General features: G+C 42.2%; 2 protein-coding genes and 1 pseudogene across 6 annotated transcripts in view; 1 reads left to right on the top strand and 2 right to left on the bottom strand.

Annotated features, from left to right (window-relative positions):
- Window positions 1-7,640, bottom strand: part of TRIM37 (tripartite motif containing 37) — a 122,862-nt gene extending 115,222 nt beyond the window's left edge. For all 5 annotated transcript variants that reach the window (XM_075561521.1, XM_075561519.1, XM_075561518.1 and 2 more), the window contains exons 1-2: window positions 7,219-7,640; window positions 5,549-5,650 (exon numbers count right to left, since the gene is read on the bottom strand). In XM_075561521.1, the coding sequence (XP_075417636.1) occupies window positions 5,549-5,650; window positions 7,219-7,239 (123 nt within the window). In that variant the 5' untranslated portion in view covers window positions 7,240-7,640. The remainder of the gene's footprint in view (window positions 1-5,548; window positions 5,651-7,218) is intronic.
- Window positions 1,766-2,378, top strand: LOC142460226 (peptidyl-prolyl cis-trans isomerase A pseudogene; annotated as a pseudogene).
- Window positions 7,641-11,454: 3,814 nt separating the features above from the next.
- The window catches only part of SKA2 (spindle and kinetochore associated complex subunit 2), a 33,281-nt gene continuing 29,558 nt past the window's right edge, over window positions 11,455-15,177 (bottom strand). The window contains exon 4 of the mRNA XM_075561516.1: window positions 11,455-13,909. Coding sequence (XP_075417631.1) covers window positions 13,841-13,909 — 69 coding nt within the window. The 3' untranslated portion in view covers window positions 11,455-13,840. The remainder of the gene's footprint in view (window positions 13,910-15,177) is intronic.

Below are 15,177 nucleotides of genomic sequence, written 5' to 3'. Positions count from 1 at the left end.
CTTTGGGGCCAGTGTGTGACACCCCATCAGACTCTACTGGAAAACACTCCCTAAAGGCCAACAAACAGACCTTGAACTATGTATAGACTTTTCTTTGTTTTTGGTTGTTATTGTTGTTTTCTTTTACTGCTTTGTTTTGCTCTGTCTTGTTTTTGTGCATATTATTATCTCTGCATGCAATCCCGAGCAGAAAACGTGACTGATGGTTCTGAGGGGACAGGGGAGAGGGGGAGGCGAGGGAAAGGAAGTGGGTGTTAACAAACCCAAGGACAAAGGAACAACAAGTGACCTAAAATTAATGGTGCAGAGGGTGTAGGAGGGCTGGTAGGGCTTGATCAAGGGCAATGTAATGAAGAGGAATTACTAAAACCCAAATGAAGGCTGAACATGACAGTGGGACAAGAAGAAAGTAAAAGGAACTAGAGGAAAGAACTAGGAGGCAAAGGGCATTTATAGAGGTCTAAATACAGGCATATACATATATAAATATATTTTTATACACACGTAAATATATTTCTATATGATGGGGGAATAAATCTATGTGCATTTATAGGTTTACTATTAAGGTAGCAGATGGACATTGAGCCTCCACTCAAGTACTCCCTCAATGCTAGAATACTTTAGCAAACCATGATGCTCACCTTCCTGACACGATTGCTGAAGACAAAGCAGGTGCATATGCAAACATGGTGAAGAAGGCTGATGGTACTCGGCTATATAGCGTCTGGGATCTTAAAGGCTTGAAGAGAAACAAGCAGCCATCTAGCTCAGAAGCAACAAAGCCCATATGGAAGAAGCACACCAGCCTGTGTGATTAAGAGTTGTCAATAGGATCAGGTATCAGACATCAAAAACCCAGAACAAAAAAATGGTATGATTGTGAATGAGAGGGAGTATGGTGTGGGGATCCAAAGTCCATCTGTAGGCAACTGGACATCCCTTTACAGAAGGGTCGCGGGGAGGAGACAAGCCAGTCAGGGTGCAGTATAACAACCATGAAACATACAACTTTTTTTCTAGTTCTTTAAGGCTCCCCCTGACCCCCACTATCATGACCCCAATTCTACCTTACAAATCTGGCTAGCCCAGAACATGTACACAGGTACAGATAAGAGCTGGAAACACAAGGAATCCAGGACAGATAAACCCCTCAGGACCAATATTGAGAGTAGCCATACCAGGAGGGAAAGAGGAGGGTGAAGATAGGGGGAACCAATCACAATGATCTATCTATAACTCCCTCCCAGGGGGATGGAGAACAGAAAAGTTGGTGAAGGGAGACATTGGTCAGTGTAAGACATGAAAAAATAATAATTTATAAATTATCAAGGGTTCAGGAGGGAGGGAGGGAGGAAAGGGAGAAAAATGAGAAGCTGATACCAAGGACTCAAGTAGAAAGAAAATGTTGTGAGAATGATGATGGTAACAAATGTACTATGTGCTTGAGCCAATGGATGGTGATAAGAATTTTACAAGCCCCCAATAACATGATTTAAAAAGGCCATAGTTATTAGGATGACAGGATGCCAACCAATCCACTGCGTCCCAGTCAATCCCAGTCTGTGGTGACGCTATAGGGCAGGGTAGAATTGTTTAAATTCTACAGGAAAGACTATAAATCTCTATGGGCAGACTCATCTTTCTACCAGCAAAGCAGCTGATAAGCTTCAACTGCCCGCCTTTCTTAATTCTCACTGAACCATCAAAACTCATTAAAAAAAGGAAAGGAGCCGCGCTTTGCAGACGCCGCCACCTGAATCTGTAGTCTTGTCTGGTCCTGCTGTGCCCAGCCATGGTCAACCCTACTGTGTTTTTTGACATAGCCGCCGATGGCGAGCCCCTCGGCCGCGTCTCTTTCGAGCTGTTTGCAGACAGTTCCAAAGACAACAGAAAACTTCCGTGCTCTGAGCACTGGGGAGAAAGGTTTTAGTTACAAAGGTTCCTGCTTCCACAGAATTATTTCAGGGTTTATGTGCCCGGGTGGTGACTTCACACGCCATAATGGCACTGGTGGCAAGTCCATCTATGGAGAGAAATTTGAAGGTGAGAACTTCATCCTGAAGCACACAGGTCCTGGCATCCTGTCTATGGCAAATGCTGGGCCCAATACGAACGGTTCTCAGTTCTTTATCTGCACCGCTAAGACTGAATGGTTGGATGGCAAGCACGTGGTCTTTGGTAAGGTGAAAGAAGGCATGAACATTGTGGAAGCCATGGAGCGTTGTGGTTCCAAGAATGGCAAGACCAGCAAGAAGATTACCATTGCTGACTGTGATCAGAATTTTCTGTTTTACCTTAAGCACCAGACCATTTCTTGTGTAGCTTGGGAAATTACCCTTCTATTCCCAACGTGCTTACAGTATCATTTAATCTTGTGATCTCACTCCAGTTCTTCGAGTTTCCTACTTTCCTTATTCCCCCCGAGTCCAGCTGGAAAGCAGAGTTAAGTTTATGATTATTAAATAAAAGATAAACAATTTTTAAAAAAGGAAAGGAGCCTTGACAGCATAGTGGTCATGCACTGGGCTACTGGCTCCAAAGCCAACGGTTCAGTTCTCTACAGGAGACAGAGGGGCCTCGCTACACTCGTCAGTCTCAGTGCCTCACAGTACTGCAGGGTTGCGAGGAGCCATCGATTCATTATAGACAGGAGGGAGCCCTGGTGGCATTGTGGGCTAGCTGCTGGCGGCTAACATCACAGTCAGTGGTCACTGAATAAGAAAGATGAAGTTACTTGGTTCAGGTAAGATTTATGGTCTAGGGAACTCTCTACAGGGACCCTGTAAGTCAGAAGTGACTCAATGGCAGAAGCATTTAATACTATAAAAAGAAGAGTCTAAGACTCAGTCCGAAGTTATTCCAAATATTCAAAAGTGAGGAAACACAGTCAGCAGTACTTTATAGCAGAGAATCGTAGAGATCACTATGACAAGGAAGACAAAAATGATAGTGCTTCAAGAAAGAAAGGCTGAGTCCTTTGTGCTGAATGATCTGAGCGTGACAGGTACGCTGAAACCAACAAAGCGCTCATTCGATTTAACATTACAGTAGGAATGAACGTCAACGTAGAATGGCTGGTTCAAGTGAATTGAAAATTAAAGTACAAAGAAATGAAACAAAGACAACAGAAAACAGAAAAACAAGCAGTAATTTTAAGATAATTCATTAAGGAAGGAATTTTTCTTCAAATGGCATAAAACTGCCAAGCTCCCATCAGGCAGATCACAAAGGGTCTCAGATTCCATGTTAAAGCATACACAATTTCTAATATTCCCTTCTGTCAGGTACACAATGTAGTTAAGTGCTGTATAGTCAGTTTCGACTCATAGCTACCTTTCCATGTACAACAGAAAGCAACATCACCTGGTCCTGGGCCATCCGCACAATTGTTCTTATGTTTGAACCCATTGTTGCAGCCACTATGTCAATCCATCTCATTGAGGAGCCTCCTCTTTTTCACTGTCCTTCCAGGGACTGGTTTCTCCTGGTAGCATATCCAAAGGCTCACCATTTTTGCATCTAAGGAGCATTCTGATTCTACTTTTTCCAAGACAGATTAAGTTTCTTTTCTTGGAATTCCATGGTATTCTCAATATTTTTCACCAACACCATAGTTCAAATTCATCAATTTTTCTTTAGTGTTCCTTAGTCAATATTTAACTTTCACATTCCTGAGGCAATTGAAAATACCAAGGCTTGGGTCAGGCACACTTTAGTCCTCAAAGTAACATCCTTGCTTTTCAACACTTTAAAGAGGTCTTGTGTTGGAAGAAGTACACCAACCTGTGTAACCACAAGGTGTTGAAGGATCGGGTATCAGACATCAAAGAACAAAAAAATCATATCATTGTAAATGAGGGGGAATGCAGACTGGGGACCCAAAGCTCATCTGTAGGTAACAGGGCATCCCCTTTCAGAAGGGTAATGAGAAAACCAGCCAGTCAGGGTGCAGTGTAGCAACAATGAAACATACAACTTTCCTCTAGCCAGGAAAAAATAGAACCATTAGAAAGAAAGAGCAGTAGGTTTCTTGGAAACAATATAAACCGTACAGTGGGAGAGATATTTGCAATGTTTATAGCTGATAAAGGACTTGACTCTAGAATATATAAAGAACTCTCAAAATATACTAACGAGACAACCTAGTTTTACAAAGGACAGATGATCTAAACAGATCTCTCACCAAAGACAGTATGTGGATGACCCATAACATGTGATGCTCAACATCACACTATAAATTAAAACTATAATGAGACACCACTACATCCCTATGAAAATGTCCAAAACTCAAAAGACTGATCAACCCAAGTATTGACCAAGGATGAGAAGATACTGGAATCATCATACACTGTTGGTAAGAATGTAAAATGATGCAAGCATTTTAGAAAACAACTTTCCCAATTTGTTTCAGGGGTTTTTTAAAGGTGTAAACGCACACCTATCAAATGATCCATTCATTTTATATATATTTATCCAAAAAATAAAAATAAAACCATAAGCCAATTCAAAGACTTGTTCACAAATGTTCACTGCAATTTCATTGCTAACAGCCCCAAACTGAAAGGAATCCAAATTCTCAACAGCTGGTAAATAAACAAATTGTGTCACACACACACAACAAAATATTACTCAGCAATAAAAAGCAATGAATTGTTGAATGTGTGTAACCATATACATGAACCTCAAATTGTATTAGGTGAAAGATGACGAGCGTACACGCTGTATTATATTCTGTATAAAATTTCAGAAATGTATGTAAACTTATCTAGTGACAAAAAGTGAATCAGTCACTGCCTAGGGACAGGACAGCAGGGCAAGGGATGACAAAAGCGGTACAAAGAAGCTTTTGGGGTGACAGATATGTTCAGCATCATGGCAATGATTTAGCAACAGTATTCATTCATGTCAACATTTCTCACACTGAACCCTTTAAATATGTTCATTATGCCAATTATACCTACTTTTAAAAAACCGGCTGAGGTAAAAAAGGTGGTCCTTATACAAAGATAAAGTGCTACCAATGAGGAAAATCAAAAGGGCGGCAAGCACGGATAAAGAGAAGGAAAGAAAATGTCCCTATGACGGTGGTAGCAGCAGCAATGAAGAGTGTCGGCCAACAAACCAGTTGCCATCTACTCAATCCCAACCTCTGTGCATCAGAGTAGAATGTGTTTCAGTTTTTAGTGGTTGGTTTCCTGGGAATAAGTCACCAGGTATTTCTTCTGAGATGCCTCTGTACACTCAAACCACAAATCATAAAATGCGCAGTTTATTTAATAATGTAAATATATTAAGATCATAGTGGCCTGGTCTTTAGTTTTCAGAAGTACGTAAGTATTTTCAGTTATTTCATGGCTACCTTATCACTTTATGTTTATTCATCTCTGTAGTGCTAGAAATATGCCTTGACTGTGTTCTTATTAAGAAACGTTCCACAAAAGAAAAATCTTAAAGGGAACAAATATAAATTGAAAAATATGAGAAATGGTTAATCTTTAAAATATATCTTACACATATTAAATGCATATGAAAAAGAAATACAACTTACCCTGATACAACTGAAACAACAAAGCTTGGAACAATGAGGACACAGGCGTGCATCCCTCAATTTCTCCATACAAATGAAACATCGGAAAACCTCAGCAATGCTCTGACAATAAAAGATGTAAGGTCCATTAGGAAGATATGTCAATAAAAATACTACTCAAAAAAGAAAGATGTAAGGTCCACCAGATTAGGCTACTGAATCATAATTAAAAGGCACATTTAAAATGCTGCCTTTTGGGGGTAAACGTCACAATAGTTCTATTCTAAGGCAAAGATATGGAATGCAAACGTATTTTTATGCAGAGGCAATTTCACTGAAACGTTAACTTTAATAGCAAAAATCTGGCCATGGTCCATGTCCAAACATTAATGATTAAGTAAACTATGGCAATTAGGCATGCACTCTGATGGTTTCTACAGGTATTTCTTAAATTATTTAATTATACCAAAAAGTGGTCTTATATGATTGAATGCACAATATAAACATTTTCTGGAACTTATCAAAAGAGATAAGTTACTTTCATGATGTGAAAAAGAAACAGCTTACTGGGAAGTGTACATTTCCAAAAAGATACCAATTCAGGATGGGGAAATATGAATTTTTGCCTGATGCTGCAACCAACTAGCTACTTATTTGATCCTGAGATTCTATTGAGAATTTTGGTGTAAGACAAAATAATGTGGGCTGAAAAAATTGTATCTTCTCAGATGAATTAATATAGGAAATAACCTGACAAGTGACAAGACAAAAAGACATAGAAATGCTCTGTAATTCTATTCTGGTTTTTGTCCTTGGGGGACACTTATTTCCACTCCATTTCAGGGAAATCAAACCGTTATAAAACCAAGGTAAGTGCTAGTTTACAAACCCTTTATAATACTTTCATAGAAGGAATTAACAAGAAAATGACTCACGAATCTAATCATGACTCTTAAAAGCCTGAAAACACCTGTGAGATGCTGATATTGTAATTGGCTGCGGGTGGACAATGAGGGCGTTGGGTGAAAGTCTCACGCGGCACAGCTGCCCTTACCAAGAAGCCAGGGTTTCGTATTTTAGTATTCCGAAGATTACAAGAGTAATGTCTACGTGATTTTTGCCCAATTATTCTTTTTTGCTCTTTAGCCTTTTTCATATATTCGAACGATTTAAATCACAGCTTAAATTGAAGAAGCAAATATAGACTTAAGTTTGTTCTAGAAAGTAGAGTCCAAAGGGAGAGGGCGAATGCATATTCTCATTCCGTCAAGGGCAGAGGAGTCTGCAAATGGGTGGTCAAGCCTTCGGAGGAGGATTTGGATCGAGGTCTGAACTAGGACAAGCAAGAAAGAACGGGTGAGTGACGCGGCTAATGAGTTTGCAGTTTGGGTCTGCACGGGCGGTCGCTCGCCTGCCAGTAGCACCCCGTAGGGCTGAGCATCTGAGCCAAGGCATTCTTGCAGCGCCAGGATACGCACCACCTGACTGCAGAGAAGCTGAACTGGAGGCTCCCTGGAGGCTGCAGAACGAGCACCGCCCCTGCGCACCCGGCCAGCCCACCCTACGGCGGCAGCGGCGGGCTGAGGGCGCCTGGCCGAGGGAGGTCGAAGGACAAGACACACAAGGGGGGACAGACCGCTCAACGGATGGCAAGGGAAGACTCGGCCCCCACCCACCGCAAACCCCCTCACCTCCACGCTCTGTTCATCCATTGCCTCCGGCTCTCGGCGGGGCCCCCGACGCCCCGCGGAGTCCGTGGTCCGACCGATGAGGAACCGGCCCGAGGCCGCCAGCTGAACGGAGCCGCGGAGAAACGCCCGGCGCCCACCTCAGGAGGCCTCGAAGACCGTCCCACCTGTGCGCCCCATCGCTCCGGGCTGGGCGCCGGCTACCCCCACTTCGCCATCTTTATCCGCGCGCCTGCCCTGGAGCGCTAGGGGAGAGCGAGCGGGGGCCGCAGCGCCTTCCTCCCGAGTCAGTCGCCCGCCGGAGGCGGTCAGGGAGCCGCGGCACACGTGACGAGGGCGCGCGCGTGTGGAACCGCGGCTGGGGCTCGGCGGCGCTGCCCTCGGGCGTAGGACTCGCGGGCGGGAACTCGCCAACGCCAACGGTAACCAGGGCAGCTGCGCGCGCGGCGGAGCCGGGAGGCGCGTCGCGCATGCGCGCCCGCCGCTACGGGTGGGGCCTGGGACAGGCGCGCGCTCAGTTCCCGCGGTTCGGGCGCGCACGAGACTTGGCCGCTCGCGGCCGCTGGCTTCCGTACCTGCGGCCCGTGCTGGCGCGGGCGCCCGGCGTTGGGGGTTTGTTGCGTGCCACCCGCCAGGGGAGGGGCGAGGAGGGGCGGGGCGGGACTCCACGGAGCTCGAACTCGTACGCGCCAAAGACGGGAGCCGCCTCGAGTGCGTAATAAAAGCGCGGACTCCGGGACCTGATCTTGCTGCTGCGGCTGGAGACCCAGAAAATCCGAATGTTCCCCTCGAAGCTTTGGCCGCGGGTGTTCTGTGGCTGCATTTCTAGAAACCCCGGGCAGAGCACTTGCACTACCTAATGGTCTTCGTCCTCTGACCGGAAGCCCCGGTGTCTACGATTTTAATTAAGCCTTCTGCCCCACCTACTCGGAACCCTGGTGGCGCGGTGGTGTGGGTGCTTGGCAGTGGTTTCAACCTACCAGCCGTTCTGTCGGGAGGGAAATGTAGCAATCTACTGGGGAATACACCCTTGGAAATCCAATGCGATGATTCTACTTGGGATCCAGGGATTAGGCCGGGCTCCACCTTGTACAGAAAAGAAGTTGGAAAGCTTTTGAAGCTTCCTTAACAGAAGCTCACTACCCCGGACTCCGACCCCAATTGAGCTGTCGCTATGGGGACTACGGAAAATGTACAAAGTACCTGCTTTCTACAAATTTCAGGTAGAAGATCTGTTTGAAAATGTAAGGTGTGAGGCACAGGCATAAATTGAATTAATTTTAAGATAGTTTTCCCTTTTTTTCGTAATTTATAAAATATCATTATTTGTATAGCTTCCTAGGTAATTTTTAAAAATCATTTTTATTGGATCTTACAGCTCGTATCACAATCCATACATACACCCATTGTGTCAAGCACATTTGTACATGTTATCGTTTTCAAAACATTTTCTACTTGAGCCCTTGATATCAGCTCATTTTCCCCCTTACCCACACTCCCCTAATGAATCCTTGATAACTTATAAATTTTTTTTTTGTATCTTAAACCACTATGTTCCTTCACCCACTTTTCTGTTGTCCCTCCCCTTGGGAGAGTATTCTATGTCAATCATTGTGATTGGTTTTCCGCCTTTTCCCCCCCACACCTTACCCTTACCCTCCTGGCATCATTACTCTCATTATTGGTCCTGAAGAGCTTAGAATCCGTTTCCAGCTCTTACCTGTACCAGTGTACATGCTCTGGTCTAGCCAGATTTGTAAGGTAGACAGGGTCATGGTAAGTTAATTTTCCCTTCTTGATTTGTAGCAAACATCTACTTTTTTCATTTAACCTAAGAGTAAACAATGATCTAGAAAGTCATTGAATACCAATGCAAGACAGTGAGTTATTTGATGTGCCTCTTCTAGCCATAGTCTGTAACTCCCCCTGGAAGACCTTTTCCTGGTGGGCATAGGTAAGAGAAAGTGAGGGAAATGATTCAGTTGTTGAGTGCCATCTTGCTTGGTATAAATTAAGTCCTCTCAAAAGCAGGAGTGAGCAATCTCATTGCCAGTAAGAGCAAGGATAGACTATGGAATCAGGACCCCTGTACACTTGGTCTGGGAAGGCAGCTCCAATCAGTGACAAGAGCACCAGCAAGAACCAGGAGCCAGAGAATGAAGCAGTGGTGGACTTCCCAGCCCACAGAGCAAGTAAAGCTGAGTGCTTTGGGGCAGAACTTTGACTTGTGAGGACAGTTTCCACTTAATGCTCAGAGCTGGGCTTGCTGACCCATCACGCTGGAGCTAAGCACCCACCGGAGTGGGCTGGAGCCAAGTGTTGCTGTATTGAAGCTTACAGAGGAATGCCTATGGGCACTTATTCCAAACCAGAAAGGCAAACTCTTTGACATCAACATCAACTCATTGTTGACTCATAGTCACACCCTCTGTAGAGTTTCCAAGACCGAAATCAAAAGCCCAGTCTTTGTCCATTAGAGGTGCGGTGGTTTTTAACTGCTGGCCATGAGGATTTCAGCCCAATGCACCACTACACTACCAGGGCTCCTGGGCATTATTAGTCCAAAAAGAATTTTATCACAGCCATGATTGAATAAATCTATCCTTTCTCATCTAAATTACAAACTTAATTTCCAAAATAAACCCCATAATGGGTTTTGTGTGTCCATTGATAGTGCAGTGGGAGACAGAGCAACCAGCCATTGTAAGGACTGTCAACATTTTTTTGTTAACCCAGTGGCAACAGACAAAGATAACCATTTTTCACTGAATTATTTATGATCCTGGATCTGGATAAGAGGTGGTGGCTGCACACCCTTGTGAGAGTATACTGTATGCCACTGAATTATACATTTTAAAGAGGGCAATTGACAGAACAAGTGGAGGTAAGTATTCCAGAGTTCAGTGTCTTCTTAGGGGCGTATAGTCGCCTACGTGTAACTGAATGAAACTTTCACAAAATCTCTAGTTCACAAAGCATCATGTCTTTATCCGGGAACTGATCCCTTCTGGAGACATCTCCATAGTAAGTAAAAAGTCTTAACAACTTGTCACCCTCACTTCTAAGGAACATTCTGGTTCTTTCTCCAAGTCAAACTTGTCAATATTCTTCACAATTCAAGTGCATCAATTCTTTGGTCTTTTTCAATGCCATCTTTTGCAAATATTTGAAAATGCTTGGCTTGTATTTGTATAATAAAAGGTTAAATTAACATTAGATTAAATTTAACATTTAATCAAGAAAACTTAACACTTCACAGGGTTGGATTTAACATCAAAAGGTTAAACTGGCACAAGTTATGTGATCTGTCAATAGCAGAAAAAAAGAGTGGGTGCTTAAGTACAACCAAATATTTCATGGGATTGGGTTCCTTGGTTTGTAAATTGTTTCATGGGTTATGTCAATTAACATAACTACTGCTTCTGTTCAATCTCCAAAGAGCTTGTGGTGAAGTGGGGTACATGTTGGGCTGCTAGTTGCCAGGTCAGCAGTTTGAAACCACTAACCACTCCCAGGGGGAAAAAAAGGAGGCTTTCTACTCCCATAAAGATGTACAGTATTAGAAACTCAAAGAGGCAGTTCTACTCTGTCCTTTAGGGTCACTAGGAGTAAGAACTGACTCAATGACAGTGAGAGTTTTTGAGTGTGTTTTATCCCTGAATGCAGTGTACAGTGCCTGGGGGTCTTAACAGCCTGCAATCAAAGACACGAATACCAGGCTCTATTTACCTGGAGCAACAGGTATAGGAAAATATGGAGTATGTGGCTAATTGCCTTCATGAACAACTGCCTACTTTGCCATGAAGCCAGTAAAACTGGATGGTGCCCAGCTACAATTGCTGAATATTTTGATCAGAGAACACAGAAGGAATGCAATCAACAGGGGACAAGCAGGAGGGGTTTCAAATTCTCATGGAGGCCAGACTTTCTGGAGCCATGGAGGCTAAATGAATCCTCAATTGCCAAGATCATATTTAAACCTTAAAAAGTATCCCCAGACATCATCTTAAAACAGAACTATAGTTTAATTTAGTTAGTGAAAAAAAGGTTTGGTTTGAGCATTATGCTGCTTTAAAAACTCATTGCCAATGGACCCTTAGGGGTTAGTGAGTTTATAATCGGAGGGAAACAACCAAAAAAAAGTTAGTGAGATTGACCTGTTGAATTGTGTGATATGGGGATTATACCCCAATAAAACTGTGAAAATGACATCTTTATAATACTTTTTTAAATCATTTTATTGGGTGCTCCTACAACTCTTATCACAATCCATACATACATTCACTGTGTCAAGAATATTTGTACATTTGTTGCCATCATCATTCTCAAAACATTTGCTTTCTACATAAACCATTGGTATCAGCTCATTTTCCCCCTCCCTGCTTCCGCCTCCATCATGAACCCTTGATAATTTATAAATTTTTTTGTCGTATCTTACACAGTCTGACATCTCCCTTCCCCACCTTCATCCACCTTTGTAATACTTTTAAGAAGTTTTACAGCATATTTTCCCAGGACAATATGTCATTTGGTCTCTTCACTGTGCTTCCATGGCCATGGACTATTGATCTGAGATGTGTTAGTCTGGGTAGACTAGAGAAACAAATCCATAGAAATGCATATATGTATAAGGAAGAGGTTTATATATAAGAGCAATTGAAAATTGAGAAAACAGCCCAGTCCAAATCAAGTCCATAAGTCCCCTATTAGCCCATATGTTCAATAAATCTATAAAGTCTTCTTCAGATGCAAGAAACACATACAATCACATTGAATGCAGGAAGACCACAGGCCAGTGGGTAGGAAGTCTTGTGGACCCAGTGGCATTGTAAGCATCTGAGTGCTGGCAGGGGTCTCTGTGTGGCTTTTCCAGCTCCAGAGGCCTGATTGCATCAGGGTAAGTCCATGTGGCTTCTCCAGCTCCCAGGGCGTAGCAACATGTGTCTTATCAGTAAAGCATTGTCTCACGGAGTGAGCTGAGATTGTGTCTCCTGCTTCCAAGGAGGAAATATAGGAATTCCCATAATCCTTAAGGGAAGGCCATTTCCACACAGGCCTCCTGATTGACAGCCTAGACTCCATCCCTACACTCTTGATCTTCAAATTGACACCAGATTATGTAACTACAACAGTATTTAAATCTTTGACAACTTCAATTTCTCACCGTTTATCATTATCTACTTTATTAGCTTTCATATATGAAGAACAATTGTTAACAGAGGATGGAGAACAACAAAGGTAGTATTGAAAAACAACACGGATATTCTAAAGCACCATTTGGAAACAATGCTGCTCGACATTAGCAGGCAGAAGGAATAGAAAAGGTGACTGTCACACAGAAGCAACTTAGATTTTGTTAATATAAATCATAAATTGAGCCTTAGGAATTGTAATCATTTCTTTTGTAAGAATTAATACCAAACTAGTACTAAGGAGCTGGAGATATGAATAAGTCCAAACTCTTAGAAGATGCTAGTCAGTTCCATTTCCCCCTACTCCCTTAAGTATTCCCTCAATTTTCTGGGTTCTAAGAAATATCCCATAAAAACTCATGAAATTTGAGGAAATGTCTCGTGTGGTGGTGGGTACTGTTCAGTTAGGGAGTCAGGTAGGGGTAAACCAGATGGTAGGGCTAGAGGACTCACTCCACTCCTGACTCTTGGAAGTGATAAGCTCACACCCCCTGATTCTCAGTGGGCTCACTTGATAAGCAGCAGGATGGCATTGCAGAGAAACCTATTCAGGCACTCACACGTGAATCCTATCCATATCTTCCTCTACCTTCTTAAAAGGCCCATGCAGGTCATTTGGTAGGAGTTATAGTATATGATGCAATCAAGTTTCACCCAAATATAATCATCAGTTCTCTATCCCTTGAGTGCATCTTATTTATGCACATGACCTTGGGCTTTGAGCAGGAATGTTTTCAGTAGGCTTGGCCTCATACTGATCTTAATCAGTCAAGTTTTTCCCCAGGCCACTCCAGAAGGAGTTTTTCCCCAACTCCTTTCATTACAGATAACAGTAACCAAGCTAACTATTAAACAAGGAGTATGGTCCAATGCACACCCTCTTCTATGGTCACTCCCGTTTGTCAGCAAATAACGCCCTCCAAAATGGGTACAGGCCTATAAAATCCAGAATTACGTGGCATAAGGGATTTGTGGCTGGAAGGGGCATATTAATTGAGTATAATGTAGCAGTTTCACTAATAATGTAACTATACCTGCAATCAGCATTATAAAAATGAAAACATACATCTACATAATATAAATATTTCATCTTTTATTTTAAAAGCATGTTCACAATGAGTACCAAAAAATCCTTTACAATAGGTGAAGATATCTACAAAATATATCCCAATTATACAAAAAGAAAGTAGATGCAAAATAGTTTTCAAAGATTTTCCTGCCTAAAATCACAAACCTAAGTGGGAATATAAATTTTAAATCCCGTTATTCCTTTTCCAGCTAAGGTCTGCCGTTTCTTCTTATATCCAGTTTCATAAAAGGTATCAGTATCTAACCATCTACTCCAAACCTCACCAGCCCCTACACTTCATAGACAGCAAGTGTTAAAACAGCTTCCTAAACTCCTTTAGAATTCCCTTTGCAAGTTCATTTCTTTACAAGTTTTCCATGTGAAATTTTAATTGGTCTTCTGCAGTTTTCTCTTCTTCCGTCCATGGTGACAGCTAGAAAAGGAAATGACAAAAACTTTTAAAGGTTAGTAAGTTCATTTAATTTACTTTGGCCTACTAACAAATGCTTCCATAAGCCCACACTATGTACTGATCACAAATTTGGAAAGGCAGGTTAAAGACATTAGTCTATCTGCACAAGGTACTATAAAGTTCGAGCGTCCAAGGAAGTTAAAGAAACAAGACCAAGAAGTTAAATATTATAAGGACACTAACTTGCTAAGAAATCATGTTTGAATGGCATGTTCTAAAAGTATTATGAACACCAAAAGATACTGTGAACAAAATTAGTCTGGAACTTTTCCCAGAGAGTTAGGCTAAATATTAAGATGCTTTCAGCTACAAGTAATAGAAATCCATTTCAAATTGGCTTGAAGAAAGTTTACTACACCCAATCCCCACTGTCTCATTATTTGACATTTTGCATTTATGAGAACAGTAAAACTCCCAACTATTTTGTGCATTAACAACATATGTCTGGCATTAACATGCCAAAATGCGAGATAAGATTAATGCTGATGGTGATGATTAAGGTATGTGCCAACTTATCGGGACATGGTTCCCAGTGGCTTAGCAGAAATGTACTTTGCTACTTAATATACCAATGTAATTTGGCAATTAAGTAATGATGTAGTTATCTTCCATTTTGTGCTCTTCCATTTTCCCATAACACCAGTTTTTGCTTAATAACCTCATCTTTGGACCTTAATCTTATCAATAAATGAGGAGTGGGTGAATCATTTTGGTTGCATCAGCTGAAGGTCATATGTATTCAGCAGCTCCAGAAAGTAAGGTCTCTGTTTTTCCATCTTATAACTAATATCCTTAATGTGACTTTATCCCCGAGGGAAATAGCTTCAGCAGTGCTGGCACCACATCTATCCACCACGTCCAAAGGATAAAAGAAACTTCCCAGGTGTCTCTCAGCAGTAAGGAACTTCTCCCTCATTACCCACTTAAACAGAATTTTCCTCTAAGTTACCCACTTGCAGCCGTGTAAGCCATTGGGTTACCGATCTATTCCTGAAAGCATGTTAAAGGAAAATCCATTCCCCTTGCCTATAAGGAGCTGAAGATGGGGTGAAGTTTACCTCAGGCATGTGTCTGTGAGGGAGATCACACATGAAGAAAGTTTGTCCGTTGATAGGCAGCAATGGAAAACATGCTGAGAAGCACATTTGTACATTTGTTGCCATCATCATTCTCAAAACATTTTCTTTCTACTTGAGCCCTTAGTATTAGCTCCTCATTTTTCCCCTCAC

Source organism: Tenrec ecaudatus, chromosome 10, assembly GCF_050624435.1.
Source record: "Tenrec ecaudatus isolate mTenEca1 chromosome 10, mTenEca1.hap1, whole genome shotgun sequence".
NCBI lineage: Eukaryota > Metazoa > Chordata > Mammalia > Afrosoricida > Tenrecidae > Tenrec > Tenrec ecaudatus.
Note: the sequence above shows the minus strand (reverse complement) of the source record. Positions and strands in the feature narration are given on the sequence as shown.